General features: G+C 54.8%; 3 protein-coding genes across 3 annotated transcripts; 2 read left to right on the forward strand and 1 right to left on the reverse strand.

The window, feature by feature from the left end:
• Nucleotides 1-3,364: 3,364 nt before the first annotated feature.
• Nucleotides 3,365-9,445, reverse strand: EXOC3L1 (exocyst complex component 3 like 1). The gene is made up of 13 exons (XM_049786379.1): nucleotides 9,400-9,445; nucleotides 9,021-9,196; nucleotides 8,725-8,944; nucleotides 7,594-8,206; nucleotides 7,399-7,516; nucleotides 7,173-7,298; nucleotides 6,977-7,077; nucleotides 6,732-6,842; nucleotides 4,724-4,853; nucleotides 4,492-4,614; nucleotides 3,853-4,008; nucleotides 3,638-3,762; nucleotides 3,365-3,554 (listed from the first exon to the last, which is right to left on the reverse strand). Exons 1-13 carry the CDS (start codon nucleotides 9,443-9,445, stop codon nucleotides 3,365-3,367), a joined length of 2,235 nt encoding a protein of 744 aa, XP_049642336.1.
• A 2,133-nt stretch (nucleotides 9,446-11,578) lies between these two features.
• On the forward strand, nucleotides 11,579-18,249 carry E2F4 (E2F transcription factor 4). The gene is made up of 10 exons (XM_049786421.1): nucleotides 11,579-11,713; nucleotides 12,119-12,228; nucleotides 12,407-12,568; nucleotides 12,877-12,920; nucleotides 13,497-13,558; nucleotides 13,772-14,069; nucleotides 14,567-14,767; nucleotides 17,101-17,148; nucleotides 17,352-17,396; nucleotides 17,485-18,249. The coding sequence occupies exons 1-10, from the start codon at nucleotides 11,579-11,581 to the stop codon at nucleotides 17,598-17,600; spliced, it is 1,221 nt and encodes a 406-aa protein (XP_049642378.1). The 3' UTR covers nucleotides 17,601-18,249.
• Nucleotides 18,250-18,617: 368 nt separating this feature from the next.
• ELMO3 (engulfment and cell motility 3) lies at nucleotides 18,618-23,100 on the forward strand. Its single transcript, XM_049786491.1, has 20 exons — nucleotides 18,618-18,733; nucleotides 18,875-18,915; nucleotides 19,002-19,074; nucleotides 19,293-19,343; nucleotides 19,502-19,671; nucleotides 19,750-19,849; nucleotides 19,950-20,101; nucleotides 20,187-20,265; nucleotides 20,572-20,622; nucleotides 20,710-20,832; nucleotides 20,940-21,071; nucleotides 21,151-21,252; nucleotides 21,361-21,469; nucleotides 21,582-21,718; nucleotides 21,795-21,958; nucleotides 22,050-22,162; nucleotides 22,251-22,355; nucleotides 22,446-22,528; nucleotides 22,619-22,705; nucleotides 22,782-23,100. The coding sequence occupies exons 1-20, from the start codon at nucleotides 18,656-18,658 to the stop codon at nucleotides 22,992-22,994; spliced, it is 2,163 nt and encodes a 720-aa protein (XP_049642448.1). The 5' UTR covers nucleotides 18,618-18,655; the 3' UTR covers nucleotides 22,995-23,100.
• Nucleotides 23,101-23,916: the final 816 nt, after the last annotated feature.

The raw sequence follows: 23,916 nt of genomic DNA on the forward strand, positions 1-23,916 counted from the left end.
GCCAGGAGTAACCCCTGAGCACTGCCGGGTGTGGCTAACCAAAAGAAAGAAAGAGAGGAGAGGAGAGAGAGAGAGAGAGAGAGGAGAGAGAGAGAGAGAGAGAGGAGATGAGAGAGGGAGATGAGGAGAGAGAGGATGAGAGAGAGAGAGAGAAGAGAGGGGGCGGGCGGTGGCGCTGGAGGTAAGGTGCCTGCCTTGCTGCGCTAGCCTAGGACGGACCGCGGTTCGATCCCCCGGCGTCCCATATGGTCCCCAAGAAGCCAGGAGCAACTTCTGAGCACATAGCCATGAGTAACCTCTGAGCGTCACAGGGTGTGGCCCAAAAACCAAAAGAAAGAAGAAAGAAAGAAAGAAGAAGAAAGAAGAAAGAAAGAAAGAAAGAAAGAAAGAAAGAAAGAGAAAGAAAGAAAGAAAGAAAGAAAAGAAAAGAAAAAGAAAGGAAAGAAAAGAAAAGAAAGAAAAGCTTCCTAGGGCAGAAGAATAGTACAGTAGGTAATGGTACTTTCCTTGCATGTTGCCCAGGCATTCCATATGGCCCCCAATCACCTTTCAGAAAGATCTTGAAAGACAGAGCAAGAGTAAAATCTGCATACCACCAGGTAGGTAGGTAGGTAGGTAGGTAGGTAGGTAGGTAGGTAGGTAGGTAGGTAGGTAGGAAGGAGAAAAGAAAGAAAGAAAGAAAGAAAGAAAGAAAGAAAGAAGAAGAAAAGAAGAAAGATAAAGGAAGAAAGAAAGAAGAAAAAGAGAAAGGAGGAAGGAAGAAGAAAGGAAGAAAGAAAGAAGAAAGAGAGAAAGAAAGAAAAAGAAAGAAAGAGTAAGAAAGAAGGAAGGAAGGAAAGAAGAAAAGAAAGAGGGCCCGGAGAGATAGCACAGCGGTGTTTGCCTTGCAAGCAGCCGATCCAGGACCAAAGGTGGTTGGTTCGAATCCCGGTGTCCCATATGGTCCCCCCGTGCCTGCCAGGAGCTATTTCTGAGCAGACAGCCAGGAGTAACCTCTGAGCATCGCCGGGTGTGGCCCCAAAAAAAAACAAAAAAAGAAAGAAAGAAAGAAAGAAAGAAAGAAAGAAAGAAAGAAAGAAAGAAAAGAAAGAAAGAAAGAAAGAAAGAAAGAAAGAAAAGAAAGAAAGAAAGAAAGAAAGGAGGCTGGAGAGATAGCATGGAGGTAAGGTGTTTGCCTTGCATGCAGAAGGTCGGTGGTTCGAATCCCGGCATCCCATATGGTTCCCTGAGCCTGCTAGGAGCGATTTCTGAGCATAGAGCCAGGAGTAACCCCTGAGCAGTGCTGGGTGTGACCCAAAAACCAAAAACAAAAAAAAAAAAAAAAAAAAAGAGGAAAGGAGAAAAAAGAAAAAAAGGGGAAAAAAGCAAAGCTGTCCCTACTCACTCCATAAAATAGAAAATCTCCTCTCCTTTGTCTTACCACAATCCCCCCGCGCTATTGTTCTCTGTTCACTTATCACCACCTGAAGTACAGTATATTTGATGATTATGTTTTCTTCTTTTAAGCACTCAGAGCTTTGACCCCAGAAGGTACCTGACCTAGAGCAGTTACTCAGCAAACAAGCAAATCCCAACCCTTCTCTTTCTCAGTTCCAGCACCATCCCTTCCCCGCAGTTTTCCCATAGAATCCCCACCCCCATCCCCACCATGCCCCTCTATATCCGGCCTGCTGAACAGCTGCTTGGAAAGATTTCAGGACTCAGGCTTCATTCCCTTCAATTAACGGAACCTTCTTCTAGACTCCCACCGATTTTTGGGTCCCCACCAATCCCAGTCTTTCAATTGGTCGGCTGCTTTGGAATGTCCAGGATATGCCAGTCTCTTTCAGGTTTCAGCTCCAACCAAGAACACCCTCCCAATATTTCCCTGGAGCAAATTTCTAAGCATTCTTAAGAGTTCATGTAGGCCTCACCTCCTCGGGGAAAGCCTTCCAGCCGTCTTTAGAGACTCCCAGAGTTTAGGCGACTTCTTTACCGCCTTGGATGTCCCTGGAGAGCCTGGGTTCGAGAACCCATAACTCCCTGAGGGGCTGGGAACAGGTTCAAATTCACCCCATACTTCAAACAGCCAGCAGCAGCTGCGTTGGCTGCAGAATGAATGAAAGAGGCTGGGGTGGGAGGAGCCCAGAGAGAGGGGCGGAGCCTAGCGACAAATGAGAGGGTGTGGCCCGCGCCAATCAGACACTTCAGACGAGGATAACGTGGAAGACGAGCCAATGGGAACGGAGAGCTGGAGGAGGGGCGTGATTGGGGACCAATCAGCATCGAGGAGTGAGGTGTGGGCGTGGCCAATGGAGGGCGGGGCCGCAGGACAATGGAGGTGGGGTTCCCAGGTTCAAGAGAAGAGATCTCCCATCACAATCTTTTCTTTCTGGGTCTCTCGGGGATTTGGGGGTTCTCTCCGCGTTCCGCGACCCCACCTTTTTTATTTTTCGCCTCCGCTCTGCTCTTCTCGCTCCACAACGCAGCTCTCTCTCTGGCAGCCCCGGGGCGCACGCTCTCGGGCGCGCGCACGCTCACCCGGGGCCGCGCTCTGAAGCATCCAGCCTGGCGGGAGCGCGCGCCGAAATCTAGAGCCTCGTGGGTGGGGCCCAGCAAGGGAGGCTGCGACGGACGCCGCCACTGGGGCCCGCCTCTGGGAGGGGCCTAGCCTGACTCCGCCTCTGGGAGGGGCCTAGCCTGACTCCGCCTCCTCCGCCCAGGCCAGGCGAATTTCTAGATTTGAAGCGGGGCGGAGCGGTGGCACAAGCGGTAAGGCTTCTGCCTTGCACACGCTAGCCTAGGACAGACCGCGGTTCGATCCCCGGCGGCATCCCATATGGTCCCCCAAGCCAAGAGCGATTTCTGAGCGCATAGCCAGGAGTAACCCCTGAGCATCACCAGGTGTGGCCCAAAAACCAGAAAAAAAGATTTAAAAACTATGGAGGCACCAACCCACCATCTCGGTGCAGCTTAGAAGATGTAGTTCGGGTACTACAGCAAAGCAGTCCAGCGTGAAGATGTTGGGATAAATGAGGGGCAATCCGTTGGGATAAGTGAGGGGCAATCCATATGTCACGACCAGTGCCAGCATATCTTAGACATACGTGTTGGACACCTTTTATTTCCGGGGGGGGGGGGGAAATTGGGTCACACTCAGCGATGTTCAGGGCCTATTCCTAGTTTTGTATGTAAGGAATCAAACCTGGTGGTACTTGGAGGACCATATGGGATGCCAAGGATGGAGCCCAGGTTGGCCGGGAAAGGCCAATGCTCTCCTTATTCACTGTGCTATTGCTCAGGCCTTGCCATTCCCCCAACACTCACACATACATACACATATTAAATATGGGGGGCAAAAATTTATTATGTAGGCAGCAGGGAGTCAGGTACAGGGCCCTGCTGCGAGGCAAGAGGACATCCCTGGGGTAGGTGCTGGCACCAGGCTAAAGAGTACACGGCGACTGGCACGGGGCGAGGGTTGTGGGCCTGCCTGCAGGGAGCTGAGTGCAGCCAGGCGCTGATCTCGAGACACATCTCCGCGCAGGTCCAAGAGGGCAGAGACGTGGTCCTCACTATGGGTCCATAAAGAAGGGGAGAGTCATACCTTCCACCCCCTGCCCAGACCCTTCTTTCTTTCCATCTTCCGTGTGCTCACCTTACATCTGGAAATTGTTGCCGCAGGCCTGCTACCTCGAGGCCAAGCAGTGTGAGATCTCGGAGGTTCAGTAGCTCTCGCAAGGCCAGCAGCACAGGCACGCATTGAACGCTGCCCTCCAAACCCTGTGCATGTCCGGGTAGTTGTCACGTCGTCCATCCCACCCACCCATCCTGAGACTCCCACCCATCTCCACTTATCCTACGAGCTCTCACCAAACCCTGGAAAAGGTCCCGAAGCTGAGCAGCGTCGTGCTGCAGGCGCTCAGCTGCCTGGGTCCTCTCTTCTGCACCCTTGCACACCAGTCGGCCCTGCATGAGCGATCGGAGGTACTGCAGCACCACAGTCCTCTCCACCTCTGCCAGCAGCAGCTGCAAGAAAGGCGAGCAATGGGCTGGAGCGGTGGCACAAGCGGTAGGGTATCTGCCTTGCATGCGCTAACCTAGGATGGTTTCATCCTAGGATGGACCTAGGATGGTTCGATCCCCTGGCATTTCATACGATCCCCTAAACCAGGGGCAATTTATGAGCACATAGCCAGGAGTAACACCTGAGCGTCACCGGGTATGGCCCAAAAAACAAAACAAACAAACAAAAAAAGGCAAGAGGGTCCAGAAGCTTGCCCCAGAGTAGGAGAGATAGCACAGCGGTAGGGCATTTGCCTTGCACGTGACCAAAGCGGGACAGCCCGGGTTCGATTCCTCACATCCCATATGGTCCCTCAAGCCTGCCAGGAGCGATTCTGAGTGCAGAGCCAGAATAACCCTTGAGTACCGCCGGGTGTGCCCCCCCACATAAAGAAGCCTTGCCTCTTTAGGTGCTATCTGCTTCCCTCCCTTGACCGCCAACTGCACCTGGACAGCAGGGTTCCGCACTCGCCAGAAGTCCCTGCAGAAGCGCTTGGTTCGTTCACAAACTTCCTCTAGAAGTTCCGAGCTGGACAACCATCGGCGGGAAGGCAGAGCAGCGAACAGGGGCTGGGGAAGGGAGTTAGAGACGGACCTGAAGGGACAAGCCAGGCTCATGCACCTCCCAGAAAGCCTGCTTTAGACTAATTCCTCCCCTCATGATTCCCCCGAGCCTCACCTTAAGTTCTGCCAGCAACGCTTCCAACACGAGGCGGCAGATTCTTCTGTGCAGCTCGTCCAGCGCTGCCTCTGCCGGAATCAAGACGCCTGAAGCCAAGCCATCCAGTTGCAGGACGGAGACGGAGGAGCTGGACCAAACACAAGGATGGCTTCAGGACCAAGGCCAAGGCCCGCACAGACCTCGGTTGGTTGGCCTCTATGGCGCCACCTAGCGGTGCAAGAGGCTGGTAGGAATGGGCTGCAGAGGCTCCCTCCAGGTAGACTGGATGGAGCAGGTCTGGGTGGGGAATGGAGCCCAGGCCTGAGTGATAAGATAAGCAGTTCAGCCCCACCATCCTCTACTTTGAAGTGTGACCTTGACAAAAAGGATGCCGTTAGGTTTCTGTTTCCTCATTAATAAGGGGAGAGAGTTAATCCTGATCAGGTGGGAATAAAAACCATCCCTTTTGCCTGACTTCTCTGTTCTTCAAAACTAAAACCCTGGAGGGCCAGAGACATAGCATGGAGGTAAGGCGTTTGCCTTACATGCAGAAGGGCATTGGTTCAAATCCTGGCATCCCATATGTTCCCCGAGCCTGCCAGGAGCAATTTCTGAGCATAGAGCCAGGAGTAACCCCTGAGCGCTGCTGGGTGTGACCCAAAAAACAAAAACAAACAAATATAAAAACAAAAAAAATCTAAAATCCTGAGTCTGGAGCAGTGGCACAATCTGCAATCGGTAGAGGGTTTGCCTTGCATGCACTAAACTAGGACGGACCACGGTTCGATACTCCAGCGTCCCATATGGTACCCAAGCTAGGAGCAATTTCTGAGTGTATAGCCAGGAGTAACCTGAGTGTCACCCAGTGTGGCAAAAAACAAACAAACAAACAAACAAACAAACCCCCTCCCCAAATAAAACCCACTAAATCCCTGGGGCCAGAGTGATAGCACAGTTGTAGGACGTGTGCCTTGCATGTGGAAAATCAGGGACGGACCCAGGTTCAATCCCCAGCATTCCATATGGTGGCATTCCATATCCTGTGCCTGCCAGGAGCAACTTCTGAATTTGCCATTCTCAGAACCACATAGTGCCCTGAGCACCTCTGGGAGTAACCCAGAGCTCTACTAAGTATGAATTCAAAACAAGAAACAAAAAGAAATAGACCCATAGGGCAGAGATGTAGTACAGCGGGTAGGGTATTTGCCTTACACACAACCAACCATAGTTTTATTCCAACATTCCATGTTTTCCTGAGCATCACCAGGAATGATTCCTGACATAGAGCCAGGAATAATCACTGAGCACTGCAGGGTGTGGCCAAAAAATAAGAATAAAACAAAAAAAATAGATGTATAGGGCCAGGGAGACTGGACTGAATCCTTTTCCTGGGGAAGGTTTGATGGCTTAGTTTTGGTTTGGTTTGGGGGCAATACCCTATGGTGCTCAGGGCTTACTTCTGGCTCTATGCTCAGCAATCACTCTTGGCGGAGCTTAGGAGACCAAGTGGGGTATGGGGACCAAACCTGGGTCAGTGGCATTCAAGGCAAGTGCTTTACCTGCTATACTCTCTCTCCACACCTGGAAGGCTGGGTTTTATTGTTAGTACCATATAACCCAGCACCCCAAGTCCCCTAGGCACTCCTGGATGTGGCCTTCAAACAAAAAATAAAACAAAATCCATTGACCTTTTTGGGTTTTTGTTTGTTTGTTTGTTTGGTTGGTTTTTGGATCACACCCGGTGGCACTCAGGGATTACTCCTGGCTCTACACTCAGAAATTGCCCCTGGCAGGCTCAGGGGACCATATGGGATGCCAGGATTTGAACCACCATCTTTTTGCATGCAAGGCAAACACCCTACTGCTGTGCTATACCTCCTGCCCGAACTTCAGAGAGATTAGGTAGCTCAAGGTCACAAGTGTTTTTGTCCCATGTGAGGCAGGAAAAATCCCAGGATGGTGACTACAAATTTCCTACTGGCTCAATGAGGATAGTGATGTGATGCGTCTCTTGGCCTCTCAGTACCTGAGTGCTGAATGGTGGTTGAGGGCAGCCAGTAGGTAGGCCACATAATGAGGCGCCACTGTGTCCCCCCTGAGGTGGTCTCTGGAGTATCGGATCAATGCATCACTGAAGCTGAAGAGGACAGAGGTGGTTCTGGTATTTGCTGTTGTCTTCCATACTCCACTCCCTGCTATTCCTGCCCCACCTCCAGACCACCCATGGCACTCTCTGAAGGGGAGAGAAAGGGAATCAGGGCCTTGACCGACCTCCTGAGGAATGTGGCCAACTCTGACAGTGCCATGGCATGCACACGCCGCTGCAATGAATCACTGACCAGGCTAGTCACGCGAATGTTCTCTTCTAGGATCTGTAGGCAGGAATGGGCAGCCAGCAGCAGAGTCCCAGCCTTGCCCTCCTCCCCTTTCCCAAAGTTCTGCCTCAGGCCTCCTATTTCTCACCCACCTGCAGCACGATGGCCGGCATTGGGGAGTGGTAGAAGCCTGATGGATCTGTGTCGGGCACCTGTTCACGGCCCCACTCAGCTACCTCCCCATCCAGTGCTTTTTGTAGCCACTGGGACACGCTGGCCTGAGAAAGAGGCATGAGGCAGAGACACAACAGGGAGACTCTGTAAAGAGCCTCACAGCTGCTAGACAGAGCTACTGGAACCTAAACCTTAGCTACTCACCTGAACTTTGGTCACAAATGTCATCTCCAGCTGTTCAATGTTTTCCAGGCTCAAGAGGGGCTCTAGCTGAGACATATCGGCCTCAGGTCCCAACTCCAGGCTCCCCATCATTTCTGGTCTGGAGATAGGTAACTCATTGCAACTCTGAGCCCTCATTCCGAACCCTGCACTTCCCCTGGTCCCAAGGACACTGACCCCAGGTAGATACGCAGGGCCCAGTGCAGCAAGGCGAAGGCATCAGGGGCTCCCAGTTCAGGCCCTTCCAGGAGCTTCTGTAGGCTGCGCCTCAGGCCTCCATGCAGGGTACGGGCCCATAGTTGCACTACCTTGTAGTGTGGGGGACAGCAGGGTGCTATCAATGCCTCTGCTGTTGCCAACTCAGCGGGCAGGGCCACCTGAAGGCGTTCCAGCCACCCTGCCAGGGCCCCTGGCTCAGGCAGCATCGATGGTCCAAAGTGGGCCAGCTCTAGGCCCTCCTGGAGGGCCCGCAAACAGCGCAACCTCCAGTTCCGAGGGCCCTGACCCAAGGAGGTGCTGCGTCCGGCCTCTATCTCTGCTATACGCACAGCAGCCACCAGCAGGGCTGGGTCCTTCCGGGCCAGCTGTCCTGCTGCCCTGGCTACTGCCTCCACAGCCTGGCTTAGTGCCTCTGCCAAGGGGCCCAGACCTTTGAACATTGGCAACTCCAGGCCCTCCAAAAGAGTCCAAGTCTCCTCCTGAAGCTGCTCTAGCTCCCGAAGGTTCACATAAGCTTCTAGGAGGCGCTGAGCATCAATCAGGGTCTGTGTGTGGGCTACAGTAGCCGGCACTAGGGAGGGAGAAAGAAGATAGATAGACCTGAGTCTCAGTCTTTCCATCTGTGCAATGAGAACACCAGTGGGTGCTAAGGACCTGGACCTGCGGAGCTGGGATGACCTGTGAAATATTTCCTAAACCATAGAGGTGATAGAGCATTGGTGAACCTGAAGCACCTGGTAAACCAGGTGTGAACCTCAAAGCTAAAGGGAATCAGGGGTCCTGGGGGCTGGCAGGGTGAAATAAGGAAGGAAAGATAAATCATTTATCCTGTGAAGCACATTTTACTATAGTAACCACTAGGGAGGCCAGAGTCACTTTACAGGATGCCCCAGACATTCTGTGCTCTAAATGCCCAGTATGAACTGGTTTGTACCCCCACTCCATTGGAAACATGTTACTGTCTGGGCATGTCCCTGGTGAGTCCCTCCATGCAATATTTTTAGAGTGGGCCCCTTGATCAGTGACTTGAGTTTGGTGACATTGCAGAATAAGGGGGAAGGGGCTGAAGTCCAGCCCACCTGCACTCACCAGTCCGCAGCCGAGGCAGCAGCTGACACAGAGTTTGTAGCTGTTTGTGCTGAGTAACACGCTCCCTCAGGGGCTCTAGGCTCTGGGCAGCATCCACTGTGCCTTGGAGTAACTCATGTGCCTGGCCCAGAGCCTCTCGGGCTCCCTGCACGGTCTCAAGTGCCTTGTCCAATTGCCACAGCCCTGTCTTTACGCCCTCCAGGTATGACTGTACCACTGACTGTGGGGAAGAACAAGCCAGTGAGGCAAGGCCATAGCACGCTTATCCCAACATGCCTGCCCTTGCCCAGGCCCACCTTGATCCGTGCTTGCAGGGAACAGGTACGCTGCATCTCGCGGCTGCGGTATTGGCCTAGCCTGGCCAGCTGTTCTGGCCTGTAGAAAATGCCTGAGGCCCACTTGAGCGCAGCACCTCGGGCCAGCTGTTCTGCCCTCTCCTGTTCTGGCCACTCGGGCACTGGGCAGGAAGAGCCTGTGCAGTCACATCAGTGGGGACAGGGCCTCCAGGAAGCACCTGCAGGACCTGATCTCCTTCCTGCTCCCCAGACATCCCCAGGGACATTCACTTCTCTGAGCTGTGGAGAGCCCCAGCTGGAGTGGGCAGGGGACACCCAACCTCACCATTCCCGTTGTTTCTTGCCTCTCACCCATTTCCCGACCCAGGAGGTCTCCTACCAGGAGAAAGAATTGGCTGCGTGATGTCCTTGGCTGCGGCGTCCATGGCAAGTTCTCTAGACACACAGGAGCTGACGGGACCAACTGGGCTGATGCTTCTCAGAGCACAGCCTCTGGCCAGGACCCTCTGAGGAGGAAGAAAGTGTTGCTAGGTGATCTCAGAAGACAGAGAAACACATCTGAGAATTCCTGTTTGTGGGGTGCCTTGGCTTTGTCCCTGTAGATACTAAGTGAGGCAGGCTGTCATTGAGACAGTTTGCTACAACTCACCAGGCTCCACCAGGCGCCTGCTTCTCCCTCCTCCACACACAGCCTTGGCCTTGAGGTTGGCGCTCTCCACCAGCCTTCACACCAGAGCTGGGCACTCCCATTCCTCTGTGAGCAGCAGCAGAATTCCTGGCCCCAAGGAAGCTTCTGTCCCAACTGGGCCCAGAGCCCCCTCCTCCCACCCAGGCCCCTCCCTCCCCAAGGCCACTGGCAGAAAGGAAGGAAGCCGAGTCTAAGCACATTATTCCCAACAGGAAAGGAGGCCTGTGACTGGGGTGGGATGAAACAGAGAAGAAGGCAATGTGTCCTGAGGGGGAGGGTGTGCCACCTGTGATCCCAGAGTTTGGCCTGCCATCCTGGGGCCTCTAAGTGGCAGGAAGAAGATGGCCTGAGCTGGGTGGAGAGTGAGGTTACAAACAGAGACGCAAATAGCACTCTGGTATGAAATCTTCCCACAGGCCTCTCAGAGGAGGGGAGGCTGCTTTCTTCCTTAGCTGCTGTGTGAACCAGCCTAGTGGTGACAAAAAGAAGCCTTCAAGGGCAAGGAAAGCTGTGTTTGTTTTGACCATTCAAGAAGGCAGGTTCTGGAACAAGGCTCACCATACTGTAGTATATTGTTTTGTGTGCAGCAGTCCCTATTCATGGTTCTCTGAGGACCATTGGATTAGGCCACAAGGGATTAGGCCTCCGGCATTGCTAGATAAGCCCCCAAACCAACAACTCAAACAACTGAAAAACCTAGATGCAGTTAGTGGTTGCTGTTTAGGAGGAAGGGAAGGAATAAGAATTAGGGTGGATTGAGGCTTGAGAGCTAGTACAGAGTGTAGTAGGGTGTTTTCCTGGCATGTAGCTGATCCGAGTTCAATCCCTAGCATAGTCCCGAGTTCACCAGAAATGATCCCTGAGCTCATAGTCAAGAACAATCCCTGAGCACAGCCAGGTGTGTCCCTCAATAAAAAAAAATAAGGTGAATGAGAGGGCTAGAGAGTACAGTGGATAGAGCACACAGTTCACCTGAGTTCAATCTAATATATGGTCCCTGAGATCACTAGGAGTGATCCCTGAGTACTGTTGAGTGTGGTCCCCCCAAACAAATAAGAAAAAAAAAAAAAAAAGAATACAGCGGGCAGAAAGTAGATAGAGGAAGGCCCTTAGGATCAGGAATGGGAAACACATTGAGTCTTTTTTTTTTCTTTTTTCTTTTTTAATTTATTTTCTTTAGGTACTGTGATTTCCAACACTTAGTAACACCGTTTTGGGTATTCACTGTTTCAAGTCTGAATCCACCATGCAGTGCCAGTGTCTATTTTTTTTTTTTTTTTTGGTTTTTGGGCCACACCCGTTTGACGCTCAGGGGTTACTCCTGGCTATGTGCTCAGAAATCGCCCCTGGCTTGGGGGGACCATATGGGACGCCGGGGGATCGAACCGCGGTCTGTTCCTTGGCTAGCGCTTGCAAGGCAGACACCTTACCTCCAGCGCCACCTACCCGGCCCGCCAGTGTCTTTCTATCAGTGACTCAAGATTCTCTCTTTAGGCAGAGAGACCATTTATTATGAGTCTTCTCCTGAGTTGGAGCAGGGAGATCACCGGGTAAGTGCCTGCCGGTCCCCTATCAGCTCTACAGCCCGGACTGCCACCAACTTTCTCTATGTCACTCCCTCCTCTACTACAGAAACCCTCTCTTGCTCCTGTCCTCTGCGACGAATAGATAGCTATTGGCTGACGGTCCCTGGCGGCTATGCGGCTAGGCCCGAGGAGCGCAATTGTGAACCGTTCCCTAGCCTAACCTAAGCGGAAGCGGAAGCGCAAGGCTGGCGCCGGCGGCCGGGTGGCCGGGAGCGGAAGCGGAAGTGGCGGCGGCGCCGGCCTGGCCTGGCCTGGCGAAGGGGAGGTGGTGGCGGGCGGGCGCGATGGCAGAGGCCGGGCCACAGGCGCCGCCGCCCCCGGGGACCCCGAGCAGGCACGAGAAGAGCTTGGGGCTGCTCACCACCAAGTTCGTGTCGCTCCTGCAGGAGGCCAAGGACGGCGTGCTTGACCTCAAGCTGGTGCGGCCCAGGCCGAAGGGGTGGAAGGGAGGCCGGGCTGGTTGGTGGACCAGGCCCGGGCCCGGAGAGGGAACCAACTCCCGGGGTGGCGCCGCTGCAACCTCGCCGGGATGGGCGATCGCCATCCGTGTGCTTCCGTGCAGGACGGGAGCCGAGCGCCCTTTCATTCATTCCGCCTTGGAGTCTTGCAGGCCCTGCTCCTCGTGGTCCTCTCTTCGGGTTGGGGGATCGGGGTATTCCTCGGTGCATCAGGCCATTGTAGCTCCACTGGTTGTTGCTCTGGAGCCCAGGCACCCCCCACCCCCTTCCCCGATTAAATCTCTGGGTGCACGGGGATGTGGGGGAGTTGTGACACTGGAGAGAGGAGCTGAAGCATCCCTCTGCCTGCTCCTTTCTGTCTGCCAGGCAGCTGACACGCTAGCCGTGCGCCAGAAGCGGAGGATTTATGACATTACCAACGTGCTGGAGGGGATCGGGCTGATCGAGAAAAAATCCAAAAACAGCATCCAGTGGAAGTAAGTGTGTGTGTGTGTGTGAGTCGGGGGGGGGGGGGGCCGGGATGATTCCTGGAAGTGTGAGGACCGGCTGCATCTAGGGTGCAGGACGTGTGTGTGTGTGTGTGTGTGTGTGTGTGTGTGTGTGTGTGTGCACATCTGGAGCTTAATGCCCCTTTCAATCCTTGTCCCCGCTCAGGGGTGTAGGGCCTGGCTGCAATACCCGGGAAATCGCCGACAAGCTGATTGAGTTGAAGGAAGAGATCAAGGAGCTGCAGCAGCGGGAACGCGAGCTGGATCAGCACAAGGTGTGGGTGCAGCAGAGCATCCGGAATGTGACAGAGGACGTGCAGAACAGCTGATATCCTCCCGGTGGTCCCCTCCTGGGCAGTGGGTGCCCATGCCTCTCTTGTCACTGGGTTTGTGCTCTGGTGTTTGGGATCCTCTCCTTTCTAGAATGAGGCTGCTCCAGGCAGCTAGCTCCCAGCCTTGCCTTCCCTCCCCGGAACTTCTTCCCTGCCAGTCTAGTCTAATGGCTGGTCTCTGAGTCCCCCAGTTCCAGGACATTTCTCTGAAAGTAGCTCAGGTCTTTGCTAAGCAGCTGAGTCTCCTCTGTGGTGCGCCATCTGTCATAGGCAGGCTTTCCGCCATTCTCCTTAACCCCTACACCTTGGCCTATGTCACCCACGAGGACATCTGCAGATGCTTTGCTGGTAAGCAGAGCCTGGGGAGGGGGTAAATGGTGGGAGTGGTTCCCAGGACTGGGTTTAGGCACAAAGCAGTGGACTTAGTACTCCATTGCATAAGAGGGTTCCTGGGCCTATTCAAAGAGGAAGCAGGCAGGGTAAGTCCTGGATTTCAGATCACAGGGACCTTGTGAAGGCCAGCTCCTGTCTGCACCATCCTATGGACTTCTGGGGGGTATTGGAGGTAGAGGTGGTTTGTAGGGTTCCTTTTACTATCTCTCAGACTGACATTGGTTTAGTTGTATGATGCATTGAGGAACTCCTTTTCCATCCCTGGGAATAGCACCAACCTTCCAGAATGTCTGCACCTGAGGCAGGGCAAGCCTGTAACCAGCAGTTGTTTGCTCCCATATTTAAACCTGATTTTCTGGTTCTTGGGAAAAGGAACTTCTCTGTCCCAGCCATTGTTGGGAAGGAGGGTAGATATGACCTAATGACAAGCCCCTTAGAGCCCACTGTCTCCATTCTTGCTTTAAGGGATAGACAGTCCCATTCCCAGCTCAGATTGAACCCCTGGGCCCTGACTTTTTCTTGTCATTCTAGGAGACACCCTCCTGGCCATCCGGGCCCCAATGGGCACCAGCCTGGAGGTGCCCATCCCAGAGGTGGGTGCTTAGCCCAGGCCATCGGGGCTGATTGAGGGCGGGTGCTGGCTGTGGGGCCTGATAAGTCCCGGGTGGGGCAGGTATTGGGGAGCCCTGGGTTTGGGGTTATCTGGGAGAACGGACAGCCTGGGGTGGGAGAGGATACTGGGGCCCTGACTCGGCATCAGGCAGAAGTCAGGCCCACTTCCAGTCCCACCTGTACTTCTTACTCAGGGCCTAAATGGGCAGAAGAAGTACCAGATCCACCTGAAGAGCATGAGTGGCCCCATTGAGGTGTTACTGGTGAACAAGGAGGCGTGGAGCTCACCGCCTGTGGCCGTGCCTGTGCCACCCCCCGAAGATCTGCTCCAGAGCCCGCCTGCTGTGTCCACTCCTCCGCCTTTGCCTAAGCCTGTCCTGGCCCACCCCCAGGACACCTCGCCCCCAAGCAGCCCCCAGGCAATCACTTCTACGCCTGTCCTTGGGAGTACTGCAGCTCAGGGGGTGACTGGTGCAGCAGCTGAGGTTGCAGGTGAGGCCCAGCAGGCAGCTGGAGGGACACTGTTATTTCATGTGGAGGCCAGACTACCTTGTCATTTCCCCAACCCTTCTAACCTGCCCTCACTATGCTAGTGAGTGAGCCCTTTGTGTCACATGCAGCAGTGCTCAGGGACTCCCCCACCTCCATTTCAGTGCTTGGATTAGCAGTGGTTTAGTGCTGAGCATTAAACCTGGCCCTACTGCATGGGAGGCCAGCTCTCATGCCTTTGAACCATCTCTGCCCAAGTGCTCCTTTTGGTAGTTGGACACTACTGCTATGTGCCAGGGTGTCCATGAGGGCAGTCCCCCCTGATCCACCTGTAGCTCATTTACCTGGCAGCCCCTTATCAGATATTGTGCATGTGTCCACTACCCTAACTGGGTCTCCTTTGAGGATGCCTGGGAGGGCCTGCTCTCCTTGGATATGGGGACCAGGGCTCTAGTTCCCATTCCTATCCCTGAGTGCAGGGTTTGTGATTTTGATTGCAGTGAGTGGTGACCCTGGAACTGAAAACAAGGACAGTGGCGAGCTCAGCTCCGTCCCACTGGGTCCGACAGCGCTAGACACACGGCCACTGCAGTCATCTGCCCTGCTGGATAGTAGTGGCAGTAGCAGTAGCAGCAGTAGCAGCTCCTCTGCACCCCACCCTTCTACCTCCTTTGAGCCCATCAAGGCGGATCCTACAGGCGGTGAGTGTTACCCTTGCAGGCAGAGAATACCTGGCCTCAGAGAATTGGGGTTGGGCCCCAACACTCCTTTGTGCTCCCTGGAGCTGACCAGCTGTGGCACCAATCATGCCTGGCCTTGACACTAGAGCTCTGTCAACAGATGGAGGTACTTGCCCTCCTGCTAGGAGCTCTTCACCTCTTTGGGGGTTTAGAACTAACTCTATGGCCTTTTTTCAAGCCCTACCTGTGCTCCTTGGACTTGGGTCTCAGGAAAGCCTGAGAAAGGGCTGTGGAATAGCCATCAGGTTCCAAATGCCCTCTGGAAAGCTGATGTTGCTGATTGGGGGCACCTCTCCAGCCCCCCCCCACACACTTGAGTTTTCCTTCCAGGACTCCTTTGGACCTACCTGCACTGCTTACTTACTGACACTTCCCCTGTATCCCCTCTCTCATCTTCCCTTTCTCCTTTCTCTCCACTCTTCCCTTCATCTTGGGCTCCTCATCACTCTCGGGTTGTGGCGGTCAGTCCCTTGCTCCTCCTCTCTGCTGCTCTGTACCAGCTCAAAATGGAGTCCTCCATTGACGTCCTGTGCCTCTAATGTTAAGGACACCAGCTCTTTAAGGACACTTGTCTCCTTTGACTCCTAGCAGGCCCCTCAGACATTGGCACTTGCACGTTTGACCCATTCTGTGCTACATTCTAGGAGGACTCAGTGACTGCTCTCTTGTGGAGTCTCTTGCCTGCACTTGATTGTTCTGAGTTCATGTGATTCCTCTGCGCACCCTCTGCTCTTCCTTCCTATAGTTCTCACCCACTTCCTCCTTCCCGAAGCTTGTTTACCCCGTCTGCACCTTGCCTGAGTCACTCACGTCAGGAGCTGAGGATCGAATCCAGGCTTTCAGCATGCAAAGCCCAAACTCATTACATGGACTGTCTGGTCTACAAAAGTACTTTCTTTTTTTTTTTTTTTTTTTTTTTAATTTTTTTTTTAATTTTTTTTTTTTTTTTGGTTTTTGGGTCACACCCGGCAGTGCTCAGGGGTTATTTCTGGCTCCAGGCTCAGAAATTGCTCCTGGCAGGCACAGGGGACCATATGGGGCGCCGGGATTCGAACTGATGACCTCCTGCATGAAAGGCAAACGCCTTACCTCCATGCTATCTCTCCGGCCCTACAAAAGTACTTTCAACAGGGGCCGGAGAGATAGCACAGCAGTAGGCGTTTGCCTTAGATGCAGAAGGGTGGTGGTTCGAATCCTGGCATCCCATATGGTCCCCTGAGCCTGCCAGGAGTGATTTCTGAGTGCAGAGCCAGGAGTAACCCCTGAGCGCTGCCGGGTGTGACCCAAAAACCAAGGGGAAAAAATAAAAAGTATTTTCAACAGATACAGGGGGAGTAGTGCAGAGGGTTGCTGCAGTATATGCCTTCTATGGAAAGGTGCTGAGTTTGATTCCCCAATATTTCACAGTCCCTTGAGCACCACCAGGTGAGGCCCTGGTGACTCAGCACTGCAGTGCCCGAGCATTGACCTTAAAGCCTGTATTGCCCTTAAAGCCTGTATTGCTTAGGACTTCTTCCTTTGCACACAAGAAAAGGACTTTTAATGCTCCACGAACCCCAGATAAGGCAAGAACTCGTAATTTAAACAGTGGAATAAATTCTTGGTGACTCAGCAAAGCCCCCCCCCCCCCCCCCGCAGCTTCAGTTTCCTTTACTCTGCACTGTCTGCTTGGACAATCACGAATCCCACCTGTATTGTGGACTCAATTCTTGGGGGTTGGTGGTGACAGTGCATTTTCCATCAGATAGGAACACTTGCTGAGCTTAGGAAGGGGGCAACTCTGCAGTGCCTCCCATCCCTGCAGTTGGCCTTGGTATTTCGGCTCAGCACAGAGAGCCACAGACAGACAGTGCCTCTTGGCCTGCTGGTTGCTGCTTCTGGGGAACTGGAGTGTGGGAACAGGATCTGAGGTAGGGAGCGAAGGCCTAAAGTTGGCTAGAGTGGGGCCTGGAGAGATAGCTCAGGAGAGATCCAGGACCAAAGGTGGTTGGTTCGAATCCCGGTGTCCCATATGGTCCCCTGTGCCTGCCAGGAGCTATTTCTGAGCAGACAGCCAGGACAGCCCGGAGTAACCCTGAGCAACGCCGGGTGTGGCCCAAAAACCAAAAAAAAAAAAAAAAAAAAAAAAAGTTGGCTAGAGTGGACCTTTGTGTTTTGAGCCTCGAGTTTCTCCTCCTCTCCTTATAAGACCTGTGGTGCTTCAGGTTCCCTGCAGTGCTAAGGACAGACCCTAGAGTATATGCCCTGCTGCTTAAACCACATCTGTGGTGCAACTTGGTTTTCTTCTCTTTCAGTTCTAGAGCTCCCCAAAGAGCTGTCAGAAATCTTCGATCCCACCCGAGGTAGGGCTGTTTTCCTCCCTGTGGCTGGGCTGGGGGCACACCTCCTTGGGTTATTCCTCACCCCACAGGACCTGCTGCTTGTGCTTGGCACTTTAGTAGGAAGGAAAGTCCCTGATGGGTGGGTCTCATTCTCTCTCCTGGGTGTTGGAAGGTCCAGAGGTGGGGGGAACCAGCCTGTAACCAAGCTCTTTTTTCTTCCTCAGAGTGCATGAGCTCGGAGCTGCTGGAGGAGCTGATGTCCTCAGAAGGTGGGTGACCCAAGATGGTGGGAGTGGGTATGGGTGTGCAGAGGGTTGGGTGGGTGTCGTGTGGGCCTCAGACCAACTTTCTCTGCAGTGTTTGCCCCTCTCCTCCGCCTTTCTCCACCCCCGGGAGACCACGATTACATCTACAACCTGGACGAGAGTGAAGGACTTTGTGACCTCTTTGATGTGCCTGTTCTCAACCTCTGACTGGCAGGGACATGCCCTGTGTGGCTGGGACTGACTGATGAAGCTGCCCTCATCGCACCCCACACAGCTCCAGAGCCACGGGCTCCCTCTGGTGCTGCAGTTGGGGCTCCTCACCTATGCCAGCAGGTGGGGACCCAGGCCGCAGCCCCTCCCATCTTGGAGCTAGTGTTCACCCCTTCTGTCCGGGCCCTTGTCCATTATGTGCCCTTGTGAGGCCTCCCAGAACCCGACTCAGCTGCCACCCAATGGCACAGACCCCAGAACCTGCAGTCATCCACCTCCACTTGTCCACTTCCTTCCCTACACCCACTGCCCTTCCTGCTCTCGCAACCCTTTGGCTCTCAGCATCCCTTTGGCTGGCCTTTAGCCCTAGAACCTGTTGGGGTGTTGAGGTGCTGACAGGAGAACATAGGTCTCTACATAAGAATCTGGGCAGGTGGGTGTCGAGCATTGGCCAAGCCTCCCACTCTCCCATAGCCCCTTTTTGTTTATTCTTTTTTCCCTCATTAGAGACATTTACAGAGATTTAGAAAGATTTGCAGTTAATGAATGAATTCCTATATAAAGATTATTTTTATACTTTTTGCAGCAAAAGGAAATTGTAATATTTGTACAGTGCCCAAATAAATAAAGACCATGTCTAAGGCTATCTCTGATCTGGTTCTTCTGGGGCCCCGTGCTGGGTTGGCGGCGGAACTGGGTGGGTCACACTGTGTGGAATGGGGATTAGAGGCTGCAGGCACCGGGCCGCCTGCTCCGCCTCCACCTGCTGCACCTTGGCACGGGGTGGGGCCTCGGCGGGGCGAGGCGGGGCCAGCGCTTTCCCAGCTCCCACCCCGGACTGGCTCCAACCCGGAACTGGCCTGGCCTCCTTCGGGAAGGCCGGCACAGCACGCCGGCGGGCGGGCTGGTGGGAGTGGGAGCCTGGGAGCGGAGCGGTGAGTGCTGTCCCCGGGGAAGCTGGTGGCCCAGTGGTGGATCCGGGCTGGCCCAGGTGGGCCCTCTGCGAGGCTCCCCAAGACTCCCGGCGCCCACGTCCACGTCCCGGCCCGACCATGGCGCCCCCGCGGAACGTGGTGAAGATCGCCGTCCAGATGAGGGACGCCATCCCGCAACTCATCAAGCTGGACCAGGTCATTGGGCCTGGCCGGACCACCCTCCACCCCGCCGCCCACCTCGGGGACGCCCCGCTTTCGCTCACGACAGCCCACAGCACCCCTCCCCCAACTCCTTCCCACCCACCCTGGTTCCAAGAGTGACCCCTCCACTTGCAGGCTAAGCCCTTGGCCACAGTGCTGAAGGAGCTGTGTGACGCGTGAGTGCCCAGAGGTGCAGAGTGGCGTCTGGAGGGAGTGGTGTGCCCCCCTACGAGGCGCCACTCTGAGCTTGCATGCCCCGCAGGTGGAGCCTTGATCATCCAGAGTGCTATGCCCTGCAGTTTGCGGATGGGCACGGGAGATACATCACTGAAAACGTGAGTCTCTAAACTTGGTCCTCACCTTCCCTGCTGGGCCCCCAGCAGCCCACAAACCCCCCTGCCGGGCTCTCCAAATTCCTCCTACATTCTGGAACTTGGTCTTTGCTTTAACTCCCCACTGGCCCTGCTTTAACTCCCCACTGACCCCGCGTTGACAACTGGGGATTCCTTAAGCTTCAGAGGTCCTTCCTGACTTCCTTTTTTCCCTCTTTCAGAATCGCTGGGAGATCAAGAATGGCAGCATCTTGTGCCTCAGCACTGCCCCAGTAATGCGCCTCCTGACCCTCCCCCTTCTTCCCTGCACCTCTGTTCCAGCATAGCCTTCCCCCACCCCCAGTGGAGCCCGGTTCCTACACTTCCCACCCCACCCCCGCTCCTTTCCTGTACTGACCTCCTCACCCTGTCCCCACCCTGGCCTTTTCAGGACCTGGAGGCTGAGCAGCTGCTGGGTGCCCTGCAAGGCGGGAGCCCTGAGAGGCGCCTGCATGCCCTGCAACACCTCGCCTCGCTGGCCTCAGACATGACCTTTGCCCAGGAGGTTATCAGCCGTGATGGGCTTCAGAGACTCGGCAGCATCATCGAGGATGGGGTGGAGTGAGCAGGGGGCTGTGGTGGGGTGGTGGGGATTGGGGGGCCACTGATTTGCCTGCTCAGTCCCATCTGTGCCCCCAGCCGTGGGCAGGTGTTGGCCCTGGCACTGCAGGCCTTCTTGGAGCTCATGGAGCATGGGATGGTGTCCTGGGAGATACTCAGCACCCGCATTGTGAAGAAGGTGGGTGGAATTTCCCAGACAGCTGTGTGTATGTGTGTGTGGGACCTTTGGGATCAAGCCTTCAACAGTGGGGTGCTGACCTCCCCTGTGCCTCTTCTAGGTGGTGAACTATGTGAACTTGAACCTGATGAATGCATCTGTGCAGCCACTGGCTCTCAGGATGCTGGAGAGTGTGACCTTGAGCAGCCCTGCCCTGGGCCAACTGGTCAAGAGTGAAGTGCCACTGGAGAGGCTGCTGGTGCACCTCCAGGTGTAAGGAAGGCTTTGGGGTAGGGCCCAGAGGAGGGACACAGAGCCAGATTTTGAGGGAACCAGCTAAATCCTCCTCTTCCCCCAGGATGAACCAGCAACTGCAAACAAAAGCCATGGCTTTGCTGACAGCCTTGCTGCAGGGGGCCAGCCCTGCTGAGCGGAAGGTAGGCACTGCCCCAGGCTAAGGGTAGGGATAATCTTTTTTTTTTTTTTGGATTTTGGGCCGCTCCCCTTTAACACTCAGGAGTTGCTCCTGGCTATGCGCTCAGAAATTGCGCTCAGAAATTGCGCCTGGCTTGGGGGAACCAAATGGGACTCTGGGGGACTTGGGGGGATCAAACCATTGTCTGTCCTAGGCTAGTGCTTGCAAGGCAGGCGCCTTACCTCTAGCGCCACCACTCCAGCCCCAGGGTGGGGATAATCTTATTGGGGTTAAGTCATCTCAGTCCTGTCCCCACACCACCCCCCAGCACATGCTTGACTTCCTGTGGGAGAGAAACCTTCGACAGTTCATTTATAAGGTAGGTAGGCAGGTGGGGCTGGGTGCCTGCTCCCCTCTGTCCACTCCCAGTGACCCCACATTCACTCTGGGATTGACCGGCTTCTAGAACATCATCCACAGTGCCACTCCGCTGGGCGATGAAATGGCTCACCACCTGTACGTGCTGCAGGCCCTCACACTGGGCCTGCTGGAGCCACGTATGCGGACACCATTGGATCCCTATAACCAGGTGGGAAGGCAGTCCCCCAGGGACTACTCCTGACTTGTGGGGAGTGGTTGATTTGATTTTGACCTTGAATCTATTAGCCCATTTACACATTTACACAATGTCCTCAGGAGCAACGGGAGCAGCTGCAGGCTCTGCGCCAGGCTGCCTTTGAAAGTGATGGGGAATCCCTGGTTAGTGGGCTGAGTGTCGACCGTCGCCGATCCCTCTGTGCTCGGGAGTTCCGCAAACTGGGCTTCACCGTGAGTGCTATCCCCCAGCTTTTTACCCCCACGTCCAGTCCTGGGCTACTCTTCTGAGCCACCTGTCTCTTGCCCTCAGAATAGCAACCCCGCGCAGGACCTAGAACGTGTGCCGCCCGGACTGCTGGCCCTGGACAACATGCTGTACTTCTCCAAGCAAGCACCCAGTGCCTATAGCCGGGTCAGTGTTGGAGCATTTGAGTGGGGAGCAGTGATGTCTGCCTCAGTGTCCCTGTGAGCTTAGTTGTGACTCTCTGTGCCCCCCCCCCTTCTTGGCCCCACTTCCCAGTTTGTGTTAGAGAACAGTAGCCGGGAGGACAAGCACGAGTGTCCGTTTGCCCGGAGCAGCATCCAGCTGACCGTGCTTCTGTGCGAGCTGCTCCATGTTGGGGAGCCCTGTGAGTGAGGTTCAGCTCGGCATTTCTAGAGACTGGGGTGTGGGAAGAAGTTTACAGAGGGTCAGGGGCTGCGCACACATTTCCTTGAGCCCCTCCTGCATCCCCACTCCAGGTTCCGAAACGGCTCAGGACTTCTCGCCCATGTTCTTTGGCCAAGATCACAGTTTCCATGAGCTTTTCTGTGTGAGCATCCAGCTGCTGAATAAGACCTGGAAGGAGATGAGGGCCACACAGGAGGACTTCAGCAAGGTGGGTGGCAAGTGGGAGATGGGTGCGGCGCTCTCCATGGCCAGGGCCCTGATCTGAGAGCTGTTGGTCGTCACAGGTCATGCAAGTAGTACGGGAACAACTGGCCCGCACACTAGCCCTGAAGCCCAGCTCCCTGGAGCTTTTCCGAACTAAGGTGAACGCGCTGACCTACAGCGAGGTGCTGCGGCTGCGGCAGACAGAGCGGCTCCATCAGGAAGGCACACTGGCCCCGCCTATCCTGTGAGTCAAAGGGGATTGCCCAGCCTAGCCTGCACCAGCTCAGGACCTCCCCTCTCTTCAGCCCTCCAATGCACCCTCCAAACACCCCTAGGGAGCTGCGGGAGAAGCTGAAACCAGAGCTCCTGGGCCTGATCCGACAGCAGCGTCTGCTCCGCCTTTGCGAGGGGACCCTCTTCCGCAAGATCAGCAGCCGACGGCGTCAGGGTTGTTCAGTGGGCATGAGCAAGGGGGTTGCCAGGAGGAGCCAGTTCCCTGCTCATTTCCCTGGCCCTCTTCTACTTTCTACCCATAGATAAACTGTGGTTCTGCTGCCTGGCCCCAAACCACAAGGTGTTGCAGTACGGGGACGTGGAGGACGGTGCTGGCCCGCCGGCCCCTGAGAACCTGCCCGAGCAGCGTAAGGAGGGCACAGCCAGGGCCCCAACACCCTTGCTATTCTTACCCCAGGACCACCTGCTCCAGGGTCAGCCTTATTTGCTTCCTGCAGTCCCAGTGGCCGAACTCAGGGCACTTCTGATGGGCAAGGACTGCCCCCACGTTCGGGAGAAGGGCTCAATGAAGCAGAACAAGGTGTGTGCAGCGAGGTGGGCGATCTTCCCCATCTGCCCCTGTTCCTCTACTGCCACCTGTTCAGTGCTCACTGCTTTCCTCCTTCCACAGGACCTCTGTGAACTGGCGTTCTCAGTTAGCTATGACCATGGGGAGGAGGAAGCGTACCTCAACTTCATTGCTCCGACCAAACGAGAGGTGAGCAGGCAGGTTGAGCCTAAGGGAGGTGGCAGGTCAGGACGGGCACCCCATCACAGCTCTGATCCTGCCCTAGTTCCACCTGTGGACAGATGGACTGAGTGCCCTGCTGGGCTGTCCCATGAGCAGTGAGCAGACCCGGCAGGACCTGGAGCAGCTGCTTGCCATGGAGACCAAGCTGCGACTGCTGGAGCTGGAGAACGTGCCCATCCCTGATCAGCCACCCCCTGTGCCCCCTCCACCCACCAATTTCAACTTCTGCTATGACTGTAGTGTTGCTGAACCTTGACAGTATACTGGCCCGTGTTCTGGTGTTTCACCCCCACTGTGTGTAGGAGGGGGTTGGCAGGGGTGAGGCATGGACCTGTTCAACAGAAATAAAGGGCACTGTCTTAAGATTTGTGGACTCAGGCAGGCTTCCTCCTTAGCTGGTGAATGAGTGAGGTATTAGGGGGCTGCAAACTGTCATTGAGAGGCTGGCGTTCTCTCAAAGTGGAACTAATCCAAGGTAGGTCCTCAGCTTCTCACAGTGCTGCTGGCTTGTAGTCTAGAGCTCCCCAGATGGGGAAGAAAGGGCTGGACAGAGGTATGGTCCCTCAATGAGCAATCTCACTGCCAGAATGCTAGACCTCAAGCCTGGTTTTGTGTGTGGCCGTGGCAGGCCAGGGAGGTATGAAGGGAGCCCTGGAGAGCTAGGCAAGCTCAGGGTTCCAGACTTATCGCTGACTAAGAGTGACCAGAGTATATTCAGCACAGGAAGTACTGCATTCCAGTGGAGACTCTGGAGGTCAAAGGGATGGGGAGGGCACAGAGGCTCTGAGATTGAGGCAACTGTGGCATGAAAGGCTTCAAGCCTCCTGAGAATCTGGCCTTGTGGGAAAGAAACTGCTGGGGTTTCTAAATAGGGGATTTAGGATGGCCCAAGGAAGGTCTCTAGAGGGGACTCTAGGATAGTACCCCTCTTACTCCTGTACTAGGTGGGTTCAACAGAGATGGGGAGGGGATGGCTGTTAGAGACATCAGACGAGGAGGTCAGATATGAAGTTTTTATCTTTTTAGGTTCACAGCAAACACCAGGCTTGACTACTAAGGTCAATTGCTAGGAATGGGTGGGAAACATACCTGTGGGGGAGAAGGTGGGGTCCAGGCAGCCCCTCTGTGAACCTTAAGAGCAAGAGTGTGCCTTTCCGGGGGCTGGAAAGGGTTCCCCT

Source organism: Suncus etruscus, chromosome 14 (genome assembly GCF_024139225.1).
Source record: "Suncus etruscus isolate mSunEtr1 chromosome 14, mSunEtr1.pri.cur, whole genome shotgun sequence".
Lineage (NCBI taxonomy): Eukaryota > Metazoa > Chordata > Mammalia > Eulipotyphla > Soricidae > Suncus > Suncus etruscus.